The following is a 24,963-nucleotide window of genomic DNA, read 5'->3' on the forward strand; positions in this document are numbered from 1 at the left end:
GATGGACTTGGGGAACACTGGACACAGTCCAAGGACAAGAGATCTCTGAAGGAAGGCGGGAAGGACCAGCCATGGGGGTGCAGCAGAGACACCCACAGAGCAGTCAGTAGTTAGAAAGCTGCCGGGTAAGACCCGCACAGGAACTCCCCCTTAGGTCAAGTGGCTGAACAGCATGTCTTCCAGGGGAGCTGGGGGCAGGGCCTAGCACAGTGGTTCTCAACGCTCCTAATGCCGCGACCCTTTAATACAGATCCTCATGTTGTGGTGACCCCCAACCATAAAATCATTTTCGTTGCTACTTCCTAACTGTAATTTTGCTACTGTTATGAATCGTAATGTAAATATCTGATATGCAGGATGTATTTTCATTGTTACAAATTGAACATAATTAAAGCATAGTGATTAATCACAAAAACAGTATGTAATTATATATGTGTTTTCTGATTGCCTTAGGCAACCCCTGTGAAAGGGTCGTTTGACCCCCAAAGGGGTCGCGACCCACAGGTTGAGAACCACTGCTCTAGGATGAAGAGCATGGAGCAGCCCCTGCATGAGGGCACAAGAAAAGGCTGCCTCCTCTGCCCTCCTCACCGGGCATAGCCTTCCTGCTGCCCTAGCAGGAGGAAGCCGGCCCACAGCAGGATGCTTAGGAGCTGAAGGGAAGGAGCCCAGCTTCCAGCCTCCCCCGGAGCCCCCTGCTGGGGAGCCGGCCCGCCCTGCAGGGAAGGAGGCCCCAGCTCAGGGCTGCTGCCTTCTAGGCTGAGACTGTGGTGATGGACAGCGCAGCCTTCCTGCAGAGGAGGGGCCTGAGACCAGGTGTCACTAACAGTGGGCGGGACATCTGGTGTGAGCCATGGCAACCTGTGAGCCGAGGACAAAAAGCATTCCAGGTGGCGCCCCTCTCTGCTTGTGGGTAATTCTTTTCTCCTGGTTCTCTCATTCTCTGTATAAATAATCGTTCTCTGGTACTTTGTGGTTGGAGGTGGAAGGAAAGGCTCTCCCACTTGTCCCGGGTTCTGGCTGTGCCCTCTGGCTGCAGGTCACCCTGGCTCCCGGTCACGTGCACCTCCTGGCGTCCCTGGCAGAACTGCTGGGAAACACACCGAATTATCAGGAGGCTGCACTCCCTGTCCTGTGGGAAGCCTGGGGTTTCGGTTCAAGTCCATCTTATCTCTGCCTGGTACAGACTTGTAGCAGAAGGGTGATTCACACAGCGTTTGCTAATGTATGCGTTGGTTTAAAAAAACAGTGAGGCAAACGTTCCAAGGGCCCTGTCAGCTCTCCCACAGTGTCACTACCTTGGGAGTCCCCCAGGTTCTGATCTCCAGGCGCCGCTGGGCTGATGTTTGCCCAGCCGGACAGGTGGAGGGACAACTCGTATCCTCAGAGTTGTCTAGATAGGAGCTGATCCATCTGGTCCTGGAGCTGGGCTTTGGCTATAGGCCCTGGAGCCACTCGGCCCTGCCACTCAGCAGCTGGGAGCCTTGGACAAGTTGCCTACTTCTCTCGCCCCTCAGTGTGTAAAATGGAGTTAGTGAACATGTCTGTCTCACCGGGTGGCTGTGACAGTGAAATGCACGATCACATGGAAAGCACTTAGGATAGTGCCGGATGCACTTGGGGTCCAACAGGTGTGGATGTAGGGCCCCCCTGAGTCCAGTGTGACCTCAATCTTGATCACATCTGCAAAGATCCTGCTTCCAAATAAGGTCACATTCGCAGGCATTGCGTCATTGGGGTACCACTCACCTGACAACAGCCGTGTGCTTGCTGTGTTGCCTGTGGGAGGGTTTCTGTTGTCGTTCCTGTCTGTGTCTCCATTTCTCTGAGCTGCAAGGAGCAGGAATGGTCTTGTTTTCCTATGTGTTCTTTAGCAGCTCACAGAGCGTGGCAAGCGCTCAGTACCTATGTAGTTAATGACTTAAATTAAGGAAGGTGCCCCCTCTGATCACCTGCCCTAGATGGGGAGGAGGAAGCTGCGAACATAAGAAGTCCTGCTTTGGAGAAGCAGCCTCACTCACATACAGTGAGATCAGAGCCACTCCGAGCCCTTCCTTGGTTTAACACTACTTACTGAGCGATTGTCTGTGTGCCAGGCACTGCAGGGGGTGCCGGGAATGCTGACAGACTGAAGTCCTTGCTGACCCGGAGCATATGGCCTGGCTGGAGAGACACGGCTAAATACGCAGTCACAGTCCGGTCGTTAGGTCTTGTTGTGGGGGACCCTGGGGCACCAGGGCTGTCGAGCACAGACATGGCGCTGACTCAGAGGGGACCTTAGTGGTGTCAGGATGGACATCCGTGGACACTGGCGGCTTCCCCTCTGCCCTGGCATGGGGTCACAGGCAACGGCAGCTGCTGCGAGCACCTGTGGGAGCTGGCGGGGATAGAGGCCCCTGGGCCTCTGGGGATGGGTGCGTCCGAGGTCCCCCATGTCATAGCAGGTTCAGTGATTGACGGCCTCAGCCAGTGGCTCAGGGTCCTCACCAGACAGGCAGGTCATTGGAAGAGGCTCTGTTTGTGCCGGTTGAATAGGGGATCCCTGAACAGCTTTTAATGGGAGCTGAGGTGGAGTTCCCTGCCAGGTTTTCCCCTTGTTATTGTTCTCTCCTGTGTGAGTGTGTCTGTGTGTGTGATACTGTGTGTATGTCTGTATGTGTGTGTATCTGTCTGTGTGTATCTTACATAAAGAAAGATCTACAATGTGTTTGCACCTCCTGTTTCTAAGTGGGGCATGTGACCGACTCCACTAGAAGAGTGTTCTTTTCCAACCAGTGGTCCGTGTGCCGCAGGCCTGGCCTCGTCCCAAGGCACGCTCAGGTTTGGTTCTCCGGGCCTCTCCTGATACGGCGAGGTTTCCAGGTGCCTGGCTCTGTACCCAGGTGGTCTAGTTGGTAAATCGTCCAGGAGGAACCTCGGTTAGGCTCGTGCGGTGAGGCCTTTCTGCATGCAGCAGTGACCACACCAGGACCTGAGCGCCAAGGCCTTCCAGGCCATGCATGGGCCCCGGGGGTCCCTCCAGGGCCTTCACTCAGGACAAAGTTGCCCATTGGTGAGCAGAGCTCACATACTCAGTCTGCACCGATAGAGGACTCGCCACTTCGAGAGTCCTGCATGTGCTTGGTGCGCGGCTACAAAAGAACTTGGCCTATGGAGTTGGGGCCGTGGGTGTGCTGACGAAGGGAGTCCTGTAACATCCGGAAAGTGCTGCTGCCCTTTTCGTGGTTTTGTGGTGGGGGTCAGGGTCGGGGTCGGGTTAGTGACAGCACAGCAGTGTGGGGAGTCGGTGGAGGATGGACGGGTTTGGCCAGGCATGGCGGGGCAGAGAGAACTCTCAGGTAGGGGTGGGGCGGGGGGACGGGCAGCAGGCCTGGCCGAGCGTGCTGAGTCTGGGTTTCTGGTGGGAGGTTAGGTCGGTGCTGCAGCAGTGAACATAAGGACTATTGCCGTTGGGGGTTGGGTGGGAGACGGTGGGAATGCTGAAGCAGATGGCAGTTTGGCTGCTGAATGAGTGGATTTTCTTTTTTGCAAGGAATGAGAATATGCAGATAGTGGGGGATTTAGAGGGCCTTGGAGAAGGGCCAAGGCCTCACAGGTAGAGAGAGTTTGGTTGGGTCTAGAGGAGGCCAGGAGGGGGATGTCTTGGACAACAGTCTACACTGAGGCTAAGGGACCTGGGTTCTAAATGGAGTGGTAGATTCTCGGTGGGTGGGTGAGTGGGCCCAGCCTGCACGGTGATCCTCTGTCCTGTCTTGTAATGAGAATTATGCAAGAACTTCTTAAAAGGAAAAGTATTGCCTAAAGACTTCCCCAGGTGGTTACATCAGACCCAGGTTGAGAAGCTGTTCCTTGGCAGCCCTTTGGGGCATGGCGTGCGGGCGTGGCTGGGAGGTGGAGGCTGACCTGGCCCTGACAGGAACTGGGAGGGAAAGGAGCCAGGAAGTCGAGCGGCACTCCAGCCAACGGCTCAGGTTCAAAGGGCGAACGGCCCTCACCAGGACAGTGGTCCTTGGCAGGGGCCATTCTGCCCCCGGGGGGCGCTTGGCAATGGCTGGAGACAGCTTGGGTTATCTGGGAACAGGGATGCCCCTGCCTTCGCGCGGGCAGAGGCCAGGGGTGCTGCCAAACGCCCTGCAGTGCGCAGGGCGGCCCCCACCAAAAATGGTCCCCTCCGGGATGTTTGTGGGGCCAATGCTGGGAAACCCTGACCTGGGGGCTGGTGCTGAGCACAGGACGTGGGGCAGCGGGTTCTGTCCACACACTTTGAAGAGGTAGATAGTATCGTTGTCCCCTCTATATAGATGAGGACATGGAGGCACCACGCAGTTGAATAACTTGCCCATCTGAGGCGTTTCAAACTTGGAGCAAAGTGACACTGTTGACTGACGAGGAGAGCATCTCAGCCAGAAGGTGGTGCTTTGGTTCTGAATGAATGTGGACTCCTCCAAGTAGGAGTGCAGAGCATGTGTGGTTTGTAGGAGCCTGAGTTTGTTTGAGTCTCTGGCACATGGCTGTTTGGGGATACCTGTGCTGTGCCCATGTGTCCTCATTCTGCAGGTAAGACAGTGAAGAGGAGTGATCGTGACATGCGTACGGTGTGCTCACCTGGTCTGGCTGATTATACTATCCTCCTGGTTCAGGTGGCATAAACAGGCTCAGAGAGGCTAAGTAACACGTCCGAGAGCACGCAGCTGGCCTTTGTGCTCAGATCTGACTCCAAAACCCCGTGTCTCCTTCTTTGTGCCGTGTCATCTGCCCAGGTCAGTCCCCAGTGCAGCCTGAGGAGGAGGAAGATGGTGACATGTTAATAATTTACTGAGCATCAGGTGAGGACGCCGAGGGCCATGCCAGAAGACCAGGCAGGGAGCAGAACTGGGCCCTCCCGGGTCTCGGTAGTGGGGCTAGGCTGGATATTGAGCGTGCAGACCTGCAGTGTCTTCGTATTTGTCGGTGCGGGGATGAAATGACCCGCTTAGCTCCCTGGCTGCTGAGGGGTCGGCCTACTGGGGAGAGGACAGCATGTGTGTACTCACAGTAACATCCTGTGTTCCCCAAACAGCCTTTTCTTCCCTGGTCTTCCCAGCAGTATTATCCCAGGGTCCCTGAGGGTGAGATTCCATTTGTGCCAGAAGAGACATTAAAGCCCTAAGAGCCAAGGAACGGGCTGCCTGGCCCCCTCTGTCTGCCCTCCAGGCCTGAGCTCTCCCAAGTGCCCGTTCCGAGGCAGATGGTCCCATCGCATCCTCGCTGCTGTCTAGCAGGAACCTGGTGCCTGGGGCTCTGCTCCGTCTCCGAGTCTGTGCAGAGCCCCAGTTTTACCTGGTTGCCACGAAGAGAGGCCTTGGCAAGGCTCTTGAGGTGACCTGTGCAGAGGCTTTGGATGCAGAGGTGCCCGTTGCCTGCCAACATCCCAATATTCGTCCTTCAGGAATGTGGCGAGCAGAGACCGGCAGTGGCCTGCGTGCTGGGGATCTTAGGAAAGGATGTTCCAGAAGTATGGAAGCAAGATCCCATTTCACTATAAAGATCTGACCCCTCTGTTCCATTTGCTGCTTGGAGTTCCAGTTGTATTAGATGTGACAGAAAAGAGAGAGCTGGGAACAGGTGTAGCAGCAGGCAGGAGGCACACCTGTGGAGAGGAGGAGAGTGAGGTTCTGAGAAGACAAGCTTGCGTCCAGACCTCTCCGTTCCCGTGTCTGGTGGGAGGGTGAGACTGGGGCTGTCATAACGAAGTGCCACAGACTGGGCTGCTTAGAACAACAGGCGTTCATTCTCACCGTCCTGGGGCTGGGAGTCCAAGATCAGGGTGGGATGTACCGTGCGGTGGAATTGACGGGCCTTCCGGTACTGCCTGATGTGAGGGCAGCGAACGGAAGCCCCCAAAGCCTAATTTGCTCTCTGTCCTTTTTACAGCCCCTGCTCTACCACACTCTTAAATAAACAGACCCACTGTTTTTCGGGAAGAAAAAAGAATAGTATAAGGGTATCACTTCTTACCAATGCCACATCACCAAACTCCTAGTGGGGTTATTTTTTTAAAGGAAGGAAGAGGTGGGAAGACATTTTATTAAATTATTCTTAAGTTCCTCTGGAAGAAAAAAAATAAATGATAGGAGACTTTGAAACAGAATGGGTCATAGAAACTAGTCCTTCCGCAGAGCCAAACATGGGCAGACCACCATAGTTAAATAAGGCTGATGTTCTAAAAATAGTCAACAAACGGCCCCATCCAAACCCTGGTGTCTGCACACTTTTAGAGAGCGTGTAGATGACATCACATTGCTCAGGTTGGACAGATTGTCAGGAATGATGTGGGAGCCATTGCTCTGCTCTTTGCTAATTAATTTGTGAAGTTCCTCACTGAGCAGCAACATAAATTCTTTGTGCATTAACCTCAGTGCACAAGCCACTTTTTTAAATAAAGGAAAACAGATGTGACTGTTCATCAAATTTTGCATTAGCTGAGTCCCCTCTGCACTTCAAGGCGAAGTCACAAAGGAAAGGTTGATACGGTTGCATAATTAAGACTTTATCAGGTTAGCAAATGGATTAGCGGGGAGAATTGGCAGCTGATAAGGCTGAATTTCAGAGTGTCACTGAACAAAGGTTCCAAAAGGGGATAGTCATGAAGCAGGAAATGAGAAGGGTAGATATTTGAAAAAATTGCTGGTTAATGGTCAAAGGAGTGTGAATTTAGACTTCGATACCCTGTTTCCCACAAGTGGGTTGGCGAAGCTTTGCGTGGACTGTAAAGGAAGGGTGGGAGGTGGACCCCACTGCTGTTGAGAATAGAAATTGCTACAGCGTTCTGGGGAGATGTTTGTCCGCGCTTCTTGCTCTGCTCGGTAGTCCTGAGAATAGCCCGATTGCTGGGGAAGATGGGTGTAAAGATGGTCCCCGCCCTGCCATGCAGAGCAGCCGACATTGGGAAGCTGCTGGGAGAAGCAGGGTTGGGATGCTCTCCCCTCGCAGAACTGAAAATAAGGCCCAGGTGGTCCGGTCACATTTCTGCCCCTCCTCAAATCTCTTTTCGCCTGGTAACAATTCTGCATTAGACGGTACGTGGAAGCTGCCTCCCCTCTCGGGCTTGTGTGACTCCTGTGTTTCAATCTGAGTCTCACAAACGAACCTTGGAGAAAACCCCTTTCAATAAAGACCAAACACGCCTCAGTTTCTTCATCTGTAAAATGGGTGGGGCCCACTATTTTACAGAAACTGAGATCTGTGTTTCTCAGAGTGGCATCTAAGCTGAACTGTTTAAAAAAGTTTAAGTTACTGTATGTGTACTAGCAAAGATGTCAGTCTTTCTTGCCAACGGACTAGCTTTCTCTCAAAATAACTGCCTTGAATAAACTTAAGTTGGCTGAAATGGAAATGATAAACAATATTTGATTTATTATTATTATTATTTTTTAAGGACCACAGGATATCAGGGACTAAAGTTTGGAAACCACAAATCCTTGGAGGGCTGATGCTTTGCAGCCTTGGTGAATGTGGCAGGCGGGCCAGCAATCCGGGCTGCCCCTGCCCAGCCCGGTTAAGTGAATGGGCTTCTCTTCTCATGGCTGTCAGAACTTCTTCAGATAGTCATGCTTTTTCTTCCCAGTCACTGGCTGGGGACCAGAACTATTTCTGGGCTGGGCTGATCACAAGATTCCCCTTCACAGCCTGCCTGCTGCCAGCTCTGTCTCACGGTGGGCCGGCCTTCCCATGTGACTCCGGGAGGCCGACCACAAGCCTCCATCGTGATGAACGCCGCCCTCCCCCCCACCCAGGTCCCCGAGCAGGTGACTGGCCACCCATTGGTTTGAACCCTTGGCGTTTTCAGCAGCAGGGTGCGGGACAGATGAGGAGCTCCCACCACAGCACACGTGGTGTGCCGGGCCAGCCGAGATGCAGACATGGTGGAAACCCCACCCCTTTCCCTCCTCTCCGTGGTGGTGTCATGTATGTTGTTGTTCCAGCCAGATGACAAGCAGTGGAGGGAAGGGACTGGGTGCTGCGTGGCCTTGTGTCTTTGGTGGTCCCCGCAGCTCTGGTTCTGATTATTTGAACAAAACATTTGTCTGTTCAGCTGTCTATTCAGAAGCCACAGACTTCAAGGAAGCGTGTTTTGTTTCGTTAGGGAGCTAAGCCAGCACGTGCACAATCAGCCCTGGTGCTTGGGACCGAAGCAGTCCATGCCCAGAGAAGATGCCAGGTGCTCCCGGGAGAGCTTGGAAAGGAGTGGACTCAAAGGCACATTTGACGGGGTCCCTCTCAGGTGGGGTCCCTCTCAGGTGGTAGGTTTTAATGTAGCAGAAATTGGGAGGCCTGTTGAGTCTTGAAGAAGGCGGATGGTGAGGAAGACGGCAGAAGTTGGGAGAAGGCTGGGTTCTTCGGTTTGACAAGAGCGCAGGGCATGCAAAAGAAAGCATGATGCAGACATGGAGGGGGTTAGTCTTCTACAGAATGGGGGCGCCTCCGAAAAGCCTGAGATTGTGGCTTTACCCGAGGAGATGATGGTATGGGTCCCACACGCCAGGAGAAACAATCCCACAGCTGGGCGTCCAGGGAGGAGGCCGGGTGGTAGGACACTCAGGCCCCAGAGACCCTCCGGCCCCTCCCTGTCCCACCCACAACCCTCTGATTCTCCAGACCCAGACTTTCTTACTTTCACAAGCCGGTGAGAACAGCCCGAGTCATGGTGCCCACTCCCAGCCGTCATACTTTCTACAGTAAAAACAGCAAGAAGGGCCACCACGTGGGCACACCACAGCTCCAGGGCCCCTCCCGCTGTCTCGTAGAGCCTGTGGGAGGTGTCGAGTCACCAGCTTTGGGTCAGTAGATGACAACACCTTCATTCCCTCTGAGCTTTATAGTCTCTCAGATGTGGTCCTTCATCCACGACTGCTCCACGTGTCTTGTGTCCCCGTCAGGACAGGGCCTTGTTCTAGAGGTGGATGCTCAGCGCATGCCTGGGAGACTCAGGGACCAGGGTGCGTGGTCCTGCACACACACCTCGTGACTGATGCAGATGGCTTGTTGCGGGGCCCCAGACAGCTGCTATGCCCCCCGCCCCCAAAAAAACTGAACTCAGTGTTAAATCAAAGTGAAATACACTCTGGCAACCCTAGTCAATGAGGCCAGTGCACCCTTGTTACCTTCGATGGGGTGTGCCCTCCTCGGGGACACAGGGCGGGGGCACAGACAGGGTCTCGAGGTGAGACTTCTGCAGCTGGGAGGAGAAGTCCCGAGGTGGCCAGGAGGGTTGAGTTTCTCTGTGCAGGGCTGGTTCTCTCTCGTAACCGGAGCCTGTGCCTGCTCTGCCAGGGGAGGGAAAACCTGGAAAGGGGACACCAGTCACGTGTTGGCTTTCCACTTGGGTTATTGCCCAGACCAGTCGGGTCAAGGGTCAAGAGGTAGGGGGAACAGGGGTGCTGTGGAGGCTGTGGGGCCGGCCTTCCTCCAGGGCTGTCTGCATGGGGGTGGGGGTGGGGTGTTGAGACATTTAGAGACCACCTCTGCCTTCCCTCTGGTCTCAGTGTGACTCCGTGAAGGCCAGGTGTCCCCCACAGCCTCTGAGTTGCCAGTCAGGAGCCTGGTGCCTGGGGGTTCAGGCAGTTGCTCGAGGGATGACAGGTTAGCCGGGGAAGGGTGTCATTGGGTGATTTGGATCCTCAGGGACACACTTTTGGGGAGTGAGTGAGAGGAAGTAGGCGTGACGGAGTTTCTGTCTACAGAGCCTGGTGACTTAAATCACCGAGAGTGGGCCGAAACTCAAGCCTGCTCTTTTAACCCGGAGGGAATGTGATTAATCAACATGACACTCCTACTCTAGAAATTGAAGTCAAACGTGGAGAATGAGTCATCTTAAAGCGGGCGGGAACCCAGAGCTGTCTTCACGCCTCACGCCTGACTCCTCCTGCAGGCTGCTCTCCCTCTGCACCCACGTGGGTCGTGGGTCAGAGCCACTGGAGAGGCTGGCCGGTCCCTGTGCACACCCTGCGGTCCCTCGTGGAGTAGCCTGCACCCCAGAGATGCCGGTGACCTATTGTTTTCCTGGTTGGTTTGTTCTTGCATTGTTCCTGGAACAAACGTTGGCAGATAGGCCCACCGGGATATCCTGGGCTCCTGGGATCTGAGGAGGGGCTGCGTGCGGTTCCCGAGCTTGCAGCAGAATCTGTAAATAAGTCTGTCTGTGCACAACGATGGCGTCTGTTCAGAGGCCAGCCTCGCGGTTCTGGGAGGAGCAGACACAGGCTCTTCTCTCTCTAAATGAATCGGCCTTTCTACAAGGAAAGGAAAACTCGTAGCAACGAGTCAGATGGAAGTATAATCTGTAATGCCCCTTCCTATCGTCCTAGACCTCATTTCCCCCGAGGGGCGCAGAGACGGCTTCTGCAAGTCCAGGTGCAGGTGGGGGTGGGGTGGGGATGGGGGCTGCTACAGCCTGCCCTTCTCAGATGTCCCTAGCCCCAGGGCTGGCCGACCACCCTGGCCAAGGGTGCACACAGCTGCACATCGTCCCTGAGAAGTGACCCACCCCAGTAGCCTGCGGATGAAGTCCAGTCTCATGGAAGGTGGCCAGACTTGTAGGCCAGGCCACCCAGGCAAACCCATCCGTGGGTTTTTTTGTTTTTGTTTTTTATTTTATTTAACACACAGTCCACCTACCTGGGCACAGCTTCCTCCTGGCAGGAAGAGAGACATACTCCTGATGAGCCTGTAGAAACGCCCAGGTAGTGTCCGGAGCACGTAGATGGTCAGTATTGTCCCCTGTATGCCGAGTGCTGTGAGACCAAGTCTACACTAGGAAAAACACCTCCACACAAATGGAAGGTTTCAAGTCAATTTGGCAGAGATTGGGACTCCCAGAAATACCTGGATTTTTGGCCTGGATAACGGGATGGTGAAGATGCCGTTATAACTATTAAGCCGTCTTTATTATGGTGGATTGCTTAACTCCATTTGATCGCTTTCAGCCGAAGTCCACTCACCAGTCTGAGTTTTCCTCTCCATAAAGTTCCTCCCTAACATTGTACGCATTCCTCGTTCACTAACTGCAGAGACTCCCGCCACTTGGCCGCACTCGGCCGCATTGGTTGAGGCATCACTTGAAGATTGAGCTGGGCGTCTCCGTAGCCGAATCTCCAGATCCACTTGCTCTTTGGGAGTCAGACTCAGCAGGAACATTCTGGAAACTCATGTAAACACCTAGGAGCTTGGCGGTGTGCATGGCCATGGGGGCTGCTGAGATGGGTGTCTGACGGCAGAGTGACCCCCACCGCCCGCCCCTGCATCATCTCAGCACTTTGACTATTACGTTTTGTCTGACTTGACTTTTTCTTGGGGAAGAGTGACAAAAGGAGGTTTGGGGCAAACTCCAGAGTTGGGTTTGGACCCAGGAGGTTCGAGGTACCCATCAGTCTTGAAGGGGAGCCCTCAATGGTCTGACTTCCACGTTCAGGTGTCACTTGTCAATTGAGCAGGAACCTCCCCCCCCACACACACATGTGAGGGGGCTCAGGCTGCCCGGACACCTGAGCTTATGGCTCCTTAGAGTTTTCCCAAGTCAAGGGGAGACACACATACACACACACACACACACACACACACTCCTGACACATGTCTGTGATGGCAGGTAACAAATGTTTCCTATTACTTTCTTAAGTTTTTACACATTTTATTGCAGATATTTAAAACATGTGCAGAAATAGGGAAATGGTAAAAATAAGATAATAATAAAAATAGATAATGAAATAGGAAAACAGTAAGTAAATAGGGAGAATGGTATAATGTATAGTAATTACAGTGATGCATTTATTTACTTAAAAATAAATATGTTTGTAGTCATAGTGTGATGTTTAGTAAAATGCAGTATATTGAACCTTCATGAACCCCTTATAAAGCAGATCCTGTCATTCTCCCGGCATTACTTTCTAATAAAGCAAGGACTAATTTGAAGGGTGCGGTATGAGCTCATGAGACTTGAATTTGCAGCTCGGGGACATTGACTGCAGATCTGAGGCCGGCAGGTGATTCACTGTGGTTTGCAGGGCTGTGCCGGGGAGGGGGAGCGGGGAGCAGAAAGAGGCCGAGAGAGTTCCTGGAGGCACTGTGAGGGGCGTGAGTCCGGAGCAGGAGCTGGAGTGTGGGTGCTTGAGCAGTGGGGCGTGAGTGTGGGCCTTCATTCGCTGTGGGTGGAGGTCCCACGCCTGAACCGCTGAACATGGCTGGTTTAAAAGCAGCAGACAGTCCCCTGAGGGTGTGAGTCGGGGAATGACCTGACTGAGGGGCCCCCATGGAGACTGAAAGGCGCCGGGGATCCCATGGCTGCAGGTGAGGAAGGCCGGGGACCCTGTGGGCTTTGGGAGACCCCGTGAGAACAGCAGCACTTCCTGGAGCCTGACTGGGCAAGTGACTCCAGGCTCCTTCTGCGCCTGGCTCTGGAGTAGGTGGAGCTGCAGGGCTCCCCTCTGAACCCTCACCTCACTGTGTCTGATCGGGGAGGTGCCAGGCGGAGGGAGCCTTCCAGGCTTGGTCCAGCGGGGCCAGCTGCCCTTTCTGTGCCCATCTCCGACCCTCACTGGTTTAGCTCCAGCTTGATAGAGCATCGGCCTACCGACTGAAGGGTCACACGTTCGATTCTCAGTTGCAGGCTCCATCCACAGCCCTGTGTGGGAGGCAACCAACCAAGTTTCTCTCTCTGTCTCTCCCCCTCCCTTCCAGTCTCTCTGAAATCAATGCAAAAATATCCTCTGGTGAGGATCAACAACAACAACAAATCTCCAATGGTGATGGTGCCCCAGGCTCACCATGAAGGTGCTGATGGGTGTCAGGATTCTGTCTAAGGACCGTCCCACACTGCCACTGGCAGAAAAGTCGCCATGCTGGACTTTCCTGGGGGCATCGAGCGCCACGGGACAAAAACGCCCCCTCCCGTGGAAGACCATGTGAATGGCTGCATTGACCTCAGCGTGCAGGCTGCGCTTCTGGTCACCAGGGAGTCGGCCTTAGTGCCTGGGCTGCGCTCTGGCTGATAAGTGGGGAGGGCTGCACAGTCAGTGGCTTATCTGTGCCTTGAATGGCAGCCTCTGTGAGGGTATCTTTGTGTTTTAAAAAGGACTGCAGATCTCTTTATACAACTGCTAACACTTTCTGTCTCTCCCTGGCTCTGGGTCATAACTCTGTCCTCCCATCAATAATAAACAAAAACGATGCTCAGTTTCCAAAAATGCCAGGGGTCTGCGATTCGTTCTGCCCCCCCCCCCCCCCCCCCCCTTCGCCCTGATTCCACCCGGCTGCCTCCTGGGCAGTGAGGATAAGGAAGCTAAGAATGTGGTCACTCTGAAGGGCTTCTCTGGTTTCATCTGGCCGACCTCAGGTGCTCCCTGGTGCTCCCTAGAAAGCTGTCTCGGTGTCTGTAGGTGCCCCGCGAGCTATGGCCAGCACTCTCCCAGCCCCGGTAACTCAGTGGCCCTCTGTGTGGGACTTTGAGGGTGTGTGTGGGGGTGGGGGGGCGCTGGTCCCGTTGTCTCCTCTCCTTGCCATCCACCTGCATTCCACCCCCTAACCTGTAATTTTCATCGATGCTTCCATTTCTCTCATCTGTAGCCAAAGGTCTCTTTCTCAATCAGGAACCTTCTGTGGCCCCCGGGGTCTCCGGGGCAAAGACTAAACCCCATACCAGGACTGGGGCTACTGATGCCCCAGCTGCAGGGACCATAGCCACGGAGCTCTTTGCTCCAAGCGCTGCACGTGGATCATGAATTCTCGGGACAGTGCCCTCCTTACCCCCTGCTACAGATAGGAGAACTGAGGCTTAGTGGAGCTAAATATTGAACTCAAGGTCATGCCCAGCGTGCATGCAAACCCGGGGCTGCTCACTGCACCCACCGCATGCAGAACCTTGGGGAAGGGGGTCAGGGGATGGGCTGCAGAGGGCGGTGTTGGGCCCCTCTTGCTCCCTCTGATTAGTAAAGGTGACACCTGGGTCAGAACCTGCGTTTAAGGGCGTCTTTGGATAGAGAAACAAGGGATCTCAGACTGGGTTGCATGAGTCCAGTTACACTGGGATGAAATTCGCCTGCCCTCAGGATGCAGGCCAGCTGTGGCCAGCTGTGGTCCGCTGTGGTGTGTCTGCCTGTTCCTGTTGGAGAGCAGATGAAAGTTACTTCTTTGAAATAGGCTCCTAGCTGCTCCTATTCCCGAGTCCTGGAGAAGGTCTGCTCATGGCCAGACATCTCATGTGTCTCCAGAACCCCCTAAAAGCCCGTGTGTGCCTCCCCAAAAAAAGCCGAGGCCTCAGGTGTGACGCCTGTGCTCACTTAGTAACGACACCGCGGCTCAGTAAATGGAGGGTTTCTCCTGCAGAAATTACATGAAAATACCTTATATGTACAAGTGGCCACTTGCATATTTAATTTATGATTGTTTGTTTATTGAGTGTCCCGAGAGGCTTTAAGGAGAGTGTGGGCAGAGGCACTGTGTGTGCTAAGCCCTGCCCCAGGGGAGGGGCCGGAGTCACTGCCGAGGCTGTTCAGACAAGGGACCCAGCCCCTGTGGGCAGCCGGAGAGCTACCCCTCCTCTCCCAAACCGTGGAGCCAGCTGTGTGGACTGCACAGATTCCGTTTTTCCTCCTCTGGCGAGTGAACGGGCGAGCCAGGTGCTATTGCCAATCTCACAACCCCCTGTGCCCAGGAAGAGAGGGCACCCACAGCGGCCAGAACACTGCTGGGCCGGGTGCACGAATCCCAGGCAGAGGAAGTGACTTGAGTCTCTCTTTATGGGAATGGGCTCTGGAAGAAAGAGGCTTCCCGCCTCCCATAAAGTTACTTTTTAACCCATGTTCCACTTGCTCAGGGGAAATGTTTTCTTCCTCTGCTTTCAGGAGGAAGCATTGCACCGCGGGCACAGCGGGCAGCATGGTTGCCTGAGGCAGAAGCTTCCGCAGTCGCTGGAGTAGCTGGAGGAAGGAACATGGAACCGTAGCGGCTCACCCAGGAAGAGTTCCAGGATGGCAGCTCAGCGGATCCGAGCCGCCAACGCCAGCGGCCTCCCCCGGTGCAAGTCCGAGGGGACCTTGATCGACCTGAGTGAAGGGTTTTCGGAAACGAGCTTTAATGATGTCAAAGGTGAGCTCCGGGGGCCAGACCTGGGTCTGAGGGCTCTCAGCTGCCAAGTTCATGTTCAGACCAGTACACTTTAGCTCCCTGATCTCCATCGTGTTCTAAATGCCCGATAAATAACTTGTTTTGTTTCTCTGGTGTGTTGGGAGGTTGTTTTGAATTTTCCCTTTAGTAATGAAACTTCATACAGAATGTTTTCTCTTTTCGTGTGTTTTGGTGACATTGCGGTAGGAAACTTGATGGTACAGAAAACTGGGGGAAAGGATGAATTATTGGAAACACTAGAGAAGAAAAAGGGTGGTCTGGGATGGGGTCAGCCGGCTTTTCCACAGAGGGTCCTGTAGGAAACACTTTAAGCCAGCGGTTCTCAACCTGTGGGTCGAGACCCCTTTGGCAGTCGAACGACCCTTTCACAGGGGTCGCCTAAGACCATCCTGCATATCAGATATTTACATTACAATTCATAACAGTAGCAACATTACAGTTATGAAGTAGCAACGAAAATAATTTTATGGTTGGGTCACAACATGAGGAACTGTATTTAAAGGGCCAGAAGGTTGAGAACCACTGTTAAGCCTTACAGGACGTGTGACATCGGTAACAGCCACTCAGTCCTGTCATTGTAGCTTGAAAGCCTTCATAGAAGAGAGCAAACAAATGCACGTGGCTGTGTTTCAGTAAAGCTTTATTGATGAAAACAAACAGCAGATGTGGCCCAGGGGCCCTAGTTTGCTGACCCCTGGTTTACAGGTGGCTGCAGGGTTTAAGTACCCTGCACCTGGGTTAATGAGAAAACCTATCTTTTGGACCCAAGGTTGATACTGGTGGGTCATCTTCTTCCGTGAAGCCCATCCTGACCTCATAGGTCATGGTCAGCATCTCTCCTGGTGCTGAGTGCCCCCTCCCACCATCACCACCACCACCACCACCACCACCATCATCATCATCATCATGAATGGACTATCCCACAGCCGTGACCGCCTTCTGTTGAAATCACCCACCATTCAGGGAGCTGTATCTGTGCCTTTATATCTTTGGGCCACGGCACAAAGCCAGCGCTAAATAAACAATCCTTAACTGAACTGCTGTCTCCCGGATAAAATCGTGGCCTTCTCCCCATGTACTGAGAGTCATGCAGACGTGTGTCGCTTTCTGCTCTCTGTTCTCTTCCACTTCATCCTCCACTTCTACTTCCTCTCTGGGCTTTATGCTGGCAGCTCTGAGCATGGCTTCAAATATTCTTTAGAGGAAGGCTGGCAAAGGGAATCCTGAGGGTTTATTCATAAGAGCAGCAGAGTTATTGGGCTTTGCTATAAATAACTGAACCGTTCGTTTTTCATAGATTGGTAATGGGCATTGTTTTCTTTCTTTAGCTGATCATGGTGAGAGCTGGGAAGTATGAGCATAAACGGTGGGGTTTGGGTTGGGTTCTTAACGAGGGGCAGAGAGCTGAATTTTAATAGATAATGATAATCTGGGAGGAGCTGTTATTCCTAAAAGAATAGCACAGTGAAGGGAGGAAGGCAAGACAGTCTGGGATGTGAGGAGGGGCTGGTGAGCTCGTGTGTGTGTGTGTGTGTGTGTGTGTTGGGGAGAGGGGTCAGAGACCCTGTGGACTCTACTCTCCAGGGGCAGGGGTAGCATCCATGTGGTGAGCAGGCTTCACGGTGGGCATTTATTCCAGCCAAATTGTCTGCTGTGAAAGCTGCTGCTCCTGATGAGTGTTTTGCCTGCAGAGGAACTGAGGCAGGAGGGTAGGAAATGTGTTACCCAGTGCACCAACTTCCTGACACCCAGGGAGCTTGTCTGTATGAAAAGCAAGGGAGCTGGGAATCTGGGCAGCACTCCCCAGAATTCACTAGGTTGGAAGTCAATAGGGATTTTCCTGCATTCGATTGGATGGGGCCCCAGCCTGTTGTCCCAGGGCACTCTGTGGGGGTTGACTGATGGAGGCGCCTTGGGGAAGGGAGCCCACACCACTGCCCACTCCCATGAGGCCCCGATGGGAAGGAGCTGACCCTAGAGTGAAATGTTACCACTAACCTTCTAAGGAGAGTGCTTGGAATACCAAGCAAAACCATTTTCATTCTTCAGTCTGGTAATTGAAAGTAATCATTTGCATTGATACATTTTCTTAGGCTATGTACAAAGCCAACCTAATAGTTTTGGCTTTTAATTTTAAAAATATCACTGTAAGGGAATTATTCTGGGGCGACATTATAGGGATTTAACTTTTTTTTAAATATATTTTTATTGATTTCAGAGAGGAAGGAAGAGGGAGAGAGAGAGATAGAAACATCCATGATGAGAGAGAATCATGGATTGGCTGCCTCCTGCACGTCCCCCACTGGGGATCGAGCCCACAACCTGGGCATGTGCCCTTGACCGGAATCGAACCTGGGACCTTTCAGTTCGCAGGCCAACGCTCTATCCACCGAGCCAAACCGGCTAGGGCATGGATTTAACTTTTGAGGGATTCTAACAAGATTTTAATAGCTTGAAGGCTTTTTTTAATACTCACTTGGTTTTAATTTTCTTTTTTTTTTTTTTTTTTTTTTTTTTTTTTTTTTTTTAAATATATTTTATTGATTTTTCACAGAGAGGAAGGGAGAGAGATAGAGAGTTAGAAACATCGATGAGAGAGAAACATCGACCAGCTGCCTCCTGCACATCTCCTACTGGGGATGTGCCCGCAACCAACATACATGCCCTTGACCGGAATCAAACCCGGGACCCTTCAGTCCGCAGGCCGACGCTCTATCCACTGAGCCAAACCGGTTTCGGCATCACTTGGTTTTAATTTTCATCTGACAGTTTCATTAGACGTGTCAAGGAAACAAAGGTGGTTTGTATTCCTGGAGCCCGTGACCAGACAACAGAATGGAGAGAAGGTCTTACATTATCTCTGACCCCAGCCTGACCCCTCTTCCTTCTCCCCACCTCCCCTTCGAAGCCATTTCCTGTTGTGCTGCTGTTTTTATTCAGTCGAGGGCACAGCCAGGAGGAATCCTCACTTTGGCCATCACCTTGGCCCAGTAGCATGGACATGCCCTCTCTGCTCTAAGCAGACAAGACCAGGTGAGCAAGTAATTCAGTGAATGTAGCTTGAGCACCTGCTATGTGCCAGGCTCTTTCCAGGGACACCCATGAGCATGACAGACCCTAATGGAGCTTGTACGCTAATGGGCGATGGAGCCCTCCCCCCAAAAACCCTAAACAAATGTGTAAAGTGTCTGATGTATTGGTTGGTGATATGTGTTACGGAGAAAAATAAAACTTGGAGGGGGGTGCAGATGTCAGTTGTAACAAAACATTTTGCTAAGCCCTTTATCAGCACAATTTCACTTCATCCTTACCGGGGCCCATGGAAGAAAGATTCTTCTTCTCCATCACGAAGAATCCGGGCTCTGGAGGTCAGACAGCTTCCGAGGCCTAGTGACCCAGAGCCAGGTCTCCCAGTGCCCAGACGGAGGGCAGGGGGTGACAGCCTCCAAGGCCAGGACCCAGAGCCCGGTCTCCCCACCCAGACGGAGGGCAGGGGGTCATGCCTTTGAGGCCCAGGTGTGCTTTCTCCCACGCACGTCTCTGTTACCTGGTCCATGCCAATAAATAGAAACCTCCTGCTTTAGACTGAGCCAAGGAAATGCAATTTAATTTTCATTATTTCCTTTCCAAGGAAAGGGAAACTGGGTGGGAGATGGGGTGTTTTGGGGGGCCGATTGGAGAGAATAGAATGCCTGTTGAACTGAGTCACATATTAGAGCAGTTCAGCTAGAAAACTAGCCCGTCCTTCGCTTGTTTATGTAGGCAGCCTAAAAAGGGTTTCCTTTCTTTCAATTGTTTGTTACAGGAAGTTAGAATATGAGCACACTGTAAAACAAGGCACAGTTCAGGGGGTGGGGCTTGTTTACCTCAGAAAGAGCTTCCTGCGGAATATACTTGGTCGTGTATAGGAGGCAGATAAAACACTGAGGTGTGTGATTATTATTTTTCAAAACACACACCGCTTGCTTAGATGACTTCGTTTTGCTGTTCCAATTACCGAATACCAAGAACCGCGCATCAGCTGAGTCACCGTTTGGAGTGTCGTGGTTTGTCAGACTGCTCCAGCAGGCGTTCAGAAACAATGTGCGTTCCCCCAGACATAAACCTTTGATTTTTACAGTATGTGGGAGAGACCATTTCCATGGCGTTTTTTTGGGTGATCCTTTCAAGGAGGCGGAAAGAAAGCCCGGCCTCAAAATCGTAGGGCATATAAACAGTTCGGTGAACAATGGAACCAGAAGCATGGATACATGGAACAGGCTGGGGAGGGGGTGGGTGACTGGATAAGAAAGGTGAAGGGGTTGGCTAAAGAACATATATGCATTCCCCATGCACAGGGACAGTGGTGTGGTGAAGGCCAAGGGAGGGGGAAGTGGAGGTGGGCAAAGTAGGGGAAAATGGGGGCTATCTGCAGTAGTGTCAACATAAAAATGTTTAATTAAGAAAATAAATAAATAAAAAAGAATGGGTTCAATTTGGAAATGGAAGAAACGGGCCTGAGCGCCAAGGGAACGTCTTTCGTGTTCAGGGCGGACGTGGAGGCTCTTCTTGCCCGCGCCTGGTCATATGCCCTGGGACCCCTCAACGCGGAGCATCTCTGTTTTCTAAGTAAATCCCATTCAATTTCTCCTCCTTTGGGGGAGGACAATTTTTCCTCTACCCTTCCAGGTTCTTGGCTGGTCTGATAATTAAATAGACATAAGACAGATTAACAGGAGAAAAACGAATGTAATGGCATACGTGTGGGAGCCCCATAAGACTGAGACCCGGGGCAGGCAGGCAGCCATGCTGAGCTGAGAAGAAGGAGGTGGGGACTGGGGCTTCGGAGGGAGGGAGGGAAGACGGGTCACAGGAAGATGGGAGTGCAAATGCTTGATAAACAAGTACTTTCCTGCCCCGCAGAGATACTGGGACACAACTTCCCTTCGTAGCGCCCCCAGCCCACCAGCTGGCCCATCCTCCTTGTAATTCTCTGGTGATGACTCTTCCCGGAACGGGCCCTCCATCCAAGTTCTTGGCAGCACTTAGGGAGAAGGAAGAAGCTCTGCCTGAGTCACTGAGGCCTTGATTGTCTTCAGATCAGAGTAGTCCACAGACCGCGGAGGCTCCCTTCGCGGCCCAGCAGCTCTCTGGCCAGTTGGTTAGATAAAGAAATAATTTGGTCAAATTGAGATGTTAGAGGCACAGGAACGTGGTGCTGGTTTGCATTTCTGCGGATGGTGGACCGACTTCCATCGTGGCCTCGCCTATGTGTGTTGGACCTGGACGGGACCGAGGGTGGTGAAACGCTCGTACCCTCATTGGTGTGTTGATCGCACACCAAAACCCACTCTGGTTTGTTCCTGTGAATCACGCTGCTGGCTCGTGGCTGCACCTGGTGTGTTAGTTTCTTGGGCCACCCTCTCTAGCTAGGACAGTGTCCTGCAGCCCGCGGCCTCGCCCTCACCTTCTGCTCTGTGTGTTTCTTGCAGTGCCTTCTCCCAGTGCCTTGCTAGGAGACAATCCCACACCTTTCGGAAATGCGAAGGAAGTGATCGCAATCAAGGACTACTGCCCCAACAACTTCACCACCCTGAAGTTCTCCAAGGGCGACCACCTCTACGTCCTGGACACGTCCGGCGGGGAGTGGTGGTATGCCCACAACACCACGGAGATGGGCTACATCCCTTCCTCCTATGTGCAGCCCCTCAACTACCGGAACTCCACGCTGAGTGACAGCGGGATGATCGACAATCTTCCCGACAGCCCAGAGGAAGTAGCCAAGGAGTTAGATTTGCTCGGAGGATGGACAGATGACAAGAAGGGGTCGGGCAAAACCTACAGTAATAACCCTTTCTGGAATGGGGTCCAAACGAACCCCTTTCTGAACGGGAAGGTGCCGGGGATGCCCAGCGTGGACGAGCTCGCTCCCAGAAGTTCCGTGGACTTGCTGCTCTTCGACACGGGCACGTCTTCCTTCACGGAGTCCAGCTCGGCCACCACAAACAGCACCGGCAACATCCTTGACGAGCTGCCGGCCACACACCAGCTCCATGCCGAGGGGCCGGTCAAGCGGGACAACCCGTTCTTCCGGAGCAAACGTTCCTACAGTCTGTCGGAACTCTCCGTCCTCCAGGCCAAGTCCGACGCGCCCGACTCATCGGGGTATTTCACGGGCTTGAAGTCCCCGGCCCCCGAGCAGTTCCAGAGCCGGGAGGACTTCCGCGCAGCCTGGCTGAGCCACCGGAAGCTGGCTCGGTCTTGCCACGACTTGGACTTGTTGGGCCAAAACCCTGGGTGGGGCCAGACCCAAGCAGTGGAGACGAACATCGTGTGCAAGCTGGACAGCTCCGGGGGCTCGGTGCAGCTTCCCGACACCGGCATCAGCATCCACGTGCCGGAAGGCCACGTGGCCCAGGGGGAAACGCAGCAGATCTCCATGAAAGCGCTGCTGGACCCCCCCTTGGAACTCAACAGCGACCGCTGCTGCACCGTCAGCCCGGTGCTGGAGGTGAAGCTGAGCACCCTGGAGGTGAAAACCGTCATCGTCTTGGAGATGAAAGTTTCGGCCGAGGTGAAAAATGACATTTTCAGCAAAAGCACAGTGGGCCTCCAGTGCCTGAGGAGTGACCTAAAGGAAGGGCCCTACGTCCCCATCCCACTCAACTACAGCTACGGGGACACGGTCCAGGTGCACCTGGACAACCTGGAGCCCTGTATGTACCTGGCCATCGTGGCCCACGGACCGAACATTCTCTACCCTTCCACCGTGTGGGACTTCATCAATAAAAAAGTCACAGTGGGTCTCTATGGCCCCAAACACATTCACCCGTCCTTCAAGACGGTGGTGACCATTTTTGGGCATGATTGTGCCCCAAAGACTCTCCTGGTCACCGAGGTCACCCGCCAGGCCCCCAGCCCCGCGCCCGTGACCCTGCAGCTCTGGGGTAAGCACCACTTCGTCTTGTCCAGGCCCCAGGACCTCCAGGTCTGCATGTTTTCCAACATGACAAATTACGAGGTCCGAGCCGGCGAGCAGGCCAAAGTCGTGCGAGGGTTCCAGATGAAGCTGGGCAAGGTGAGCCGCCTCATCTTCCCCATCGCCTGCCAGAACCCCAGCGAGCTCTCCGACTTCACCCTGAGGGTCCAGGTGAAGGACGACCAGGAGGCCATCCTCACCCAGTTTTGCGTCCAGACTCCCCAGCCGCCCCCCAAAAGTGCCATCAAGCCGTCCGGGCAGAGACGGTTCCTCAAGAAGAATGAGGTCGGGAAAATCATTCTGTCCCCGTTCGCCGCCACCACCAAGTACCCGACCTTCCAGGACCGCCCCGTGTCCAGCCTCAAGTTCGGCAAGCTGCTCAAGACCGTGGTCCGGCAGAGCAAGAACCACTACCTGCTGGAGTACAAGAAGGGCGACGCCATCGCCCTGCTCAGCGAGGAGAAGATCCGGCTGAAGGGGCAGCTGTGGACCAAGGAGTGGTACATCGGCTACCACCAGGGCAAGGTGGGCCTGGTGCACGCCAAGAACGTGCTGGTGGTGGGCAAGGCCCGGCCCAGCCTCCTGGCGGGGCCCGAGCTCAGCACCTCGGTGCTGCTGGAGCAGATCCTGCGGCCCTGCAAGTTCCTCACCTACATCTACGCCTCCGTCAGGACGCTGCTCATGGAGAACATCAGCAGCTGGCGCTCCTTCGCCGACGCCCTGGGCTACGGAAACCTGCCGCTCACCTTCTTCTGCCGAGCGGAGCTGGACAGCGAGCCCGAGCGGGTGGCGTCCGTCCTGGAGAAGCTGAAGGAGGACTGTAACAATGCGGAGAACAAAGACCGCAAGTCCTTCCAGAAGGAGCTCATGATGGTAGGTCCTGGCGGGTTTGGGTGTCGGGAGGGTGGGGCGAAAGCCAGCCTTCTCCTCACACACGTGGGTGCCACGTGGTTCGGTGAACCGTTGGACCGGAGTCTGGGCTCATCTGTGCTCAGGTGCAAGGACGGGGTTTTAGGAAATGCACCTGGAGAGGGGCGTCCACTTGGGGCCCTGGGGTTCCCCAAACAGCTCAGATCTCTTTTCCCGCTGAGTTGGGGGCTCCTCAGAGGTCTCAGGATGGACCTCCGCGTGCCCAGTGGCATGTGGACACACGGGGCCTGTGCTCCGACCACCTCTCTCTAAACCTCTGGGGAGAAGGTTTTCATCAGCTTCCCTGTGAGAGCCACCTATGACTCCAACCTTTTAAGAACCACTGCCCCAAAGTCTGTCTTTATTTTAATGAGTTTTTCCCTCTGCATCTTACTTGAAGGTTCCACCATGTCTCTGTGTTGTTTCCTCTTCCTCCTTTTCGTGTGCGTCTGAGTCGGGGGTGAGGACAGCCTTGGTTTTGCCAGCACAGCCAGGAATTGGAATACGAAGAAGTAAAAAGGGGGAAGTTGGTGTCGCAGTACGGGATTCACCGGCCCACCGGCCGGCCGGGAAGTATTCACTGACCTTTCACGGCCCCAGCGGGCCTGGGCTCAGCCCCAGCCCCAGCCCCAGCCCCACACCTCACAGGCAGCCCCACTCTTCACTGTTGGATAAGCTCTGGGAGTGGCCTCGGAGAAGCTTAATAATATCTTTCTGTTGGCATCTCTCTCGTCGAGTCTGTGCTGCCGTTGCCTGTCAACTCCCTTGGTTACTAGGAGCCGTCTCAGCTCCCTCCCGGTCCCCCTGATGCGATGTCCTGTGGGAACACCTGTGTGACTTGGTCACATGCCTTTCTCCCCTGCTCCGCGACTCCACGCAGCCTTTTCACCTCCTAACTTTGGTGAGGTGTGACTCAGCACTCCTGGCATTTCTGCCACTTCTACCCCCTCCTTCCCCACAGCACCTGCCACTCCGTGTCTGCACTTCTGGGCACAGGTGAGCCAGGTGCGTCTGAGGTTGCCCACGCTGACATGAGTGTGCAACTGATGTGGGCTCGTTGCACACACGTCTCTCTGCTGCCCCCTGGAGCCAGGGGACAGAAGGGATACAGTCCACTGCGCCACGGCCACTGCGGCAGAGGGAGAGGGGCATGATGCAAGGCATCATGTGACCGGCGATAGTATAAAGTGTTGGTCACGTGGAGCAGATGGGAACCTGGCACTGCCCCCAGGAGCAAGCGGGAACTGGAAGTGGCAGGTAGAGGGGCGACCTTGTTAACCTGGAAGTCATTGGGCACTGGCAGCGTTAGTGGAGAGGATGCGGGTTGGCGTGGCTGCAGGGAAGCTTCCCCGGTGATGCCCATGGCCCTCCCTCGGGGCACACCTCCCTGGCCCGCCTGTAGAATCAGTCCCCGTGCAGCCCGAGCTGCCCGTCTCTTCTTTGGGTCGACCTCACAGTGGGCAGGGGCCCAGCTTCCCTCTCACCAGCCTCAGGCTGGAATTCTCCATGGATCAGGGACTTCTGTGCTTTCATGGAGCATAAACGATTGATTGTGCCTTCGTGACAGCTGAGAAGCGCTCGCCTGGCACGGGCACAAGAGGAAAATGAACCGACCTGGGCAGCGCCTTCAAGGCTGAGGAAACCTGTCTGAGGCGGTGGCTTTGCTCTCAGTTCCTCATTTCTTTTCTGAAGACTTAAGTGAGGGCTCCTTTTTTCACATCGGGGACCCAGAGGAGATTTTTCGGTGGTTTCCTGAGGTTAGTGTGTGTGCAGATGGGCCCGGTGTGTGTCTGGGACCATCTCGCCTCCCCCAGCCCCACGCCCACCGCGGCTCCCAGAGTCCCAGGAGGAGGAAGTGGCAGGAAGGTGCCCGGGGGAGGTTGGCTTGGGCTGAAGTGAAACTGGTTTTCCCTCCTCACCTCTGAGCAGCAGATCTGAAC

The 24,963-nt window shown here is 54.0% G+C and overlaps 1 protein-coding gene across 4 annotated transcripts in view; it reads left to right on the forward strand.

Annotated features, from left to right (window-relative positions):
• SH3BP4 (SH3 domain binding protein 4) overlaps positions 1-24,963 on the forward strand; it is a 78,394-nt gene that overhangs the window by 47,241 nt on the left and 6,190 nt on the right. For 3 of the 4 annotated variants that reach the window (XM_070422452.1, XM_070422453.1, XM_070422454.1), the window contains 2 exons: positions 14,874-15,117; positions 20,628-22,987. In XM_070422452.1, the coding sequence (XP_070278553.1) occupies positions 15,000-15,117; positions 20,628-22,987 (2,478 nt within the window). In that variant the 5' untranslated portion in view covers positions 14,874-14,999. Of the gene's footprint in view, positions 1-14,608; positions 14,649-14,873; positions 15,118-20,627; positions 22,988-24,963 lie in introns of those variants that run through there. The other variant, XM_070422456.1, reaches the window with a different exon arrangement.

The sequence above is a fragment of the Myotis yumanensis genome, unplaced genomic scaffold (assembly GCF_028538775.1).
Source record: "Myotis yumanensis isolate MYYU_CA2020_CCGP unplaced genomic scaffold, mMyoYum1.0.hap1 SCAF_8, whole genome shotgun sequence".
In the NCBI taxonomy this organism is placed as follows: domain Eukaryota; kingdom Metazoa; phylum Chordata; class Mammalia; order Chiroptera; family Vespertilionidae; genus Myotis; species Myotis yumanensis.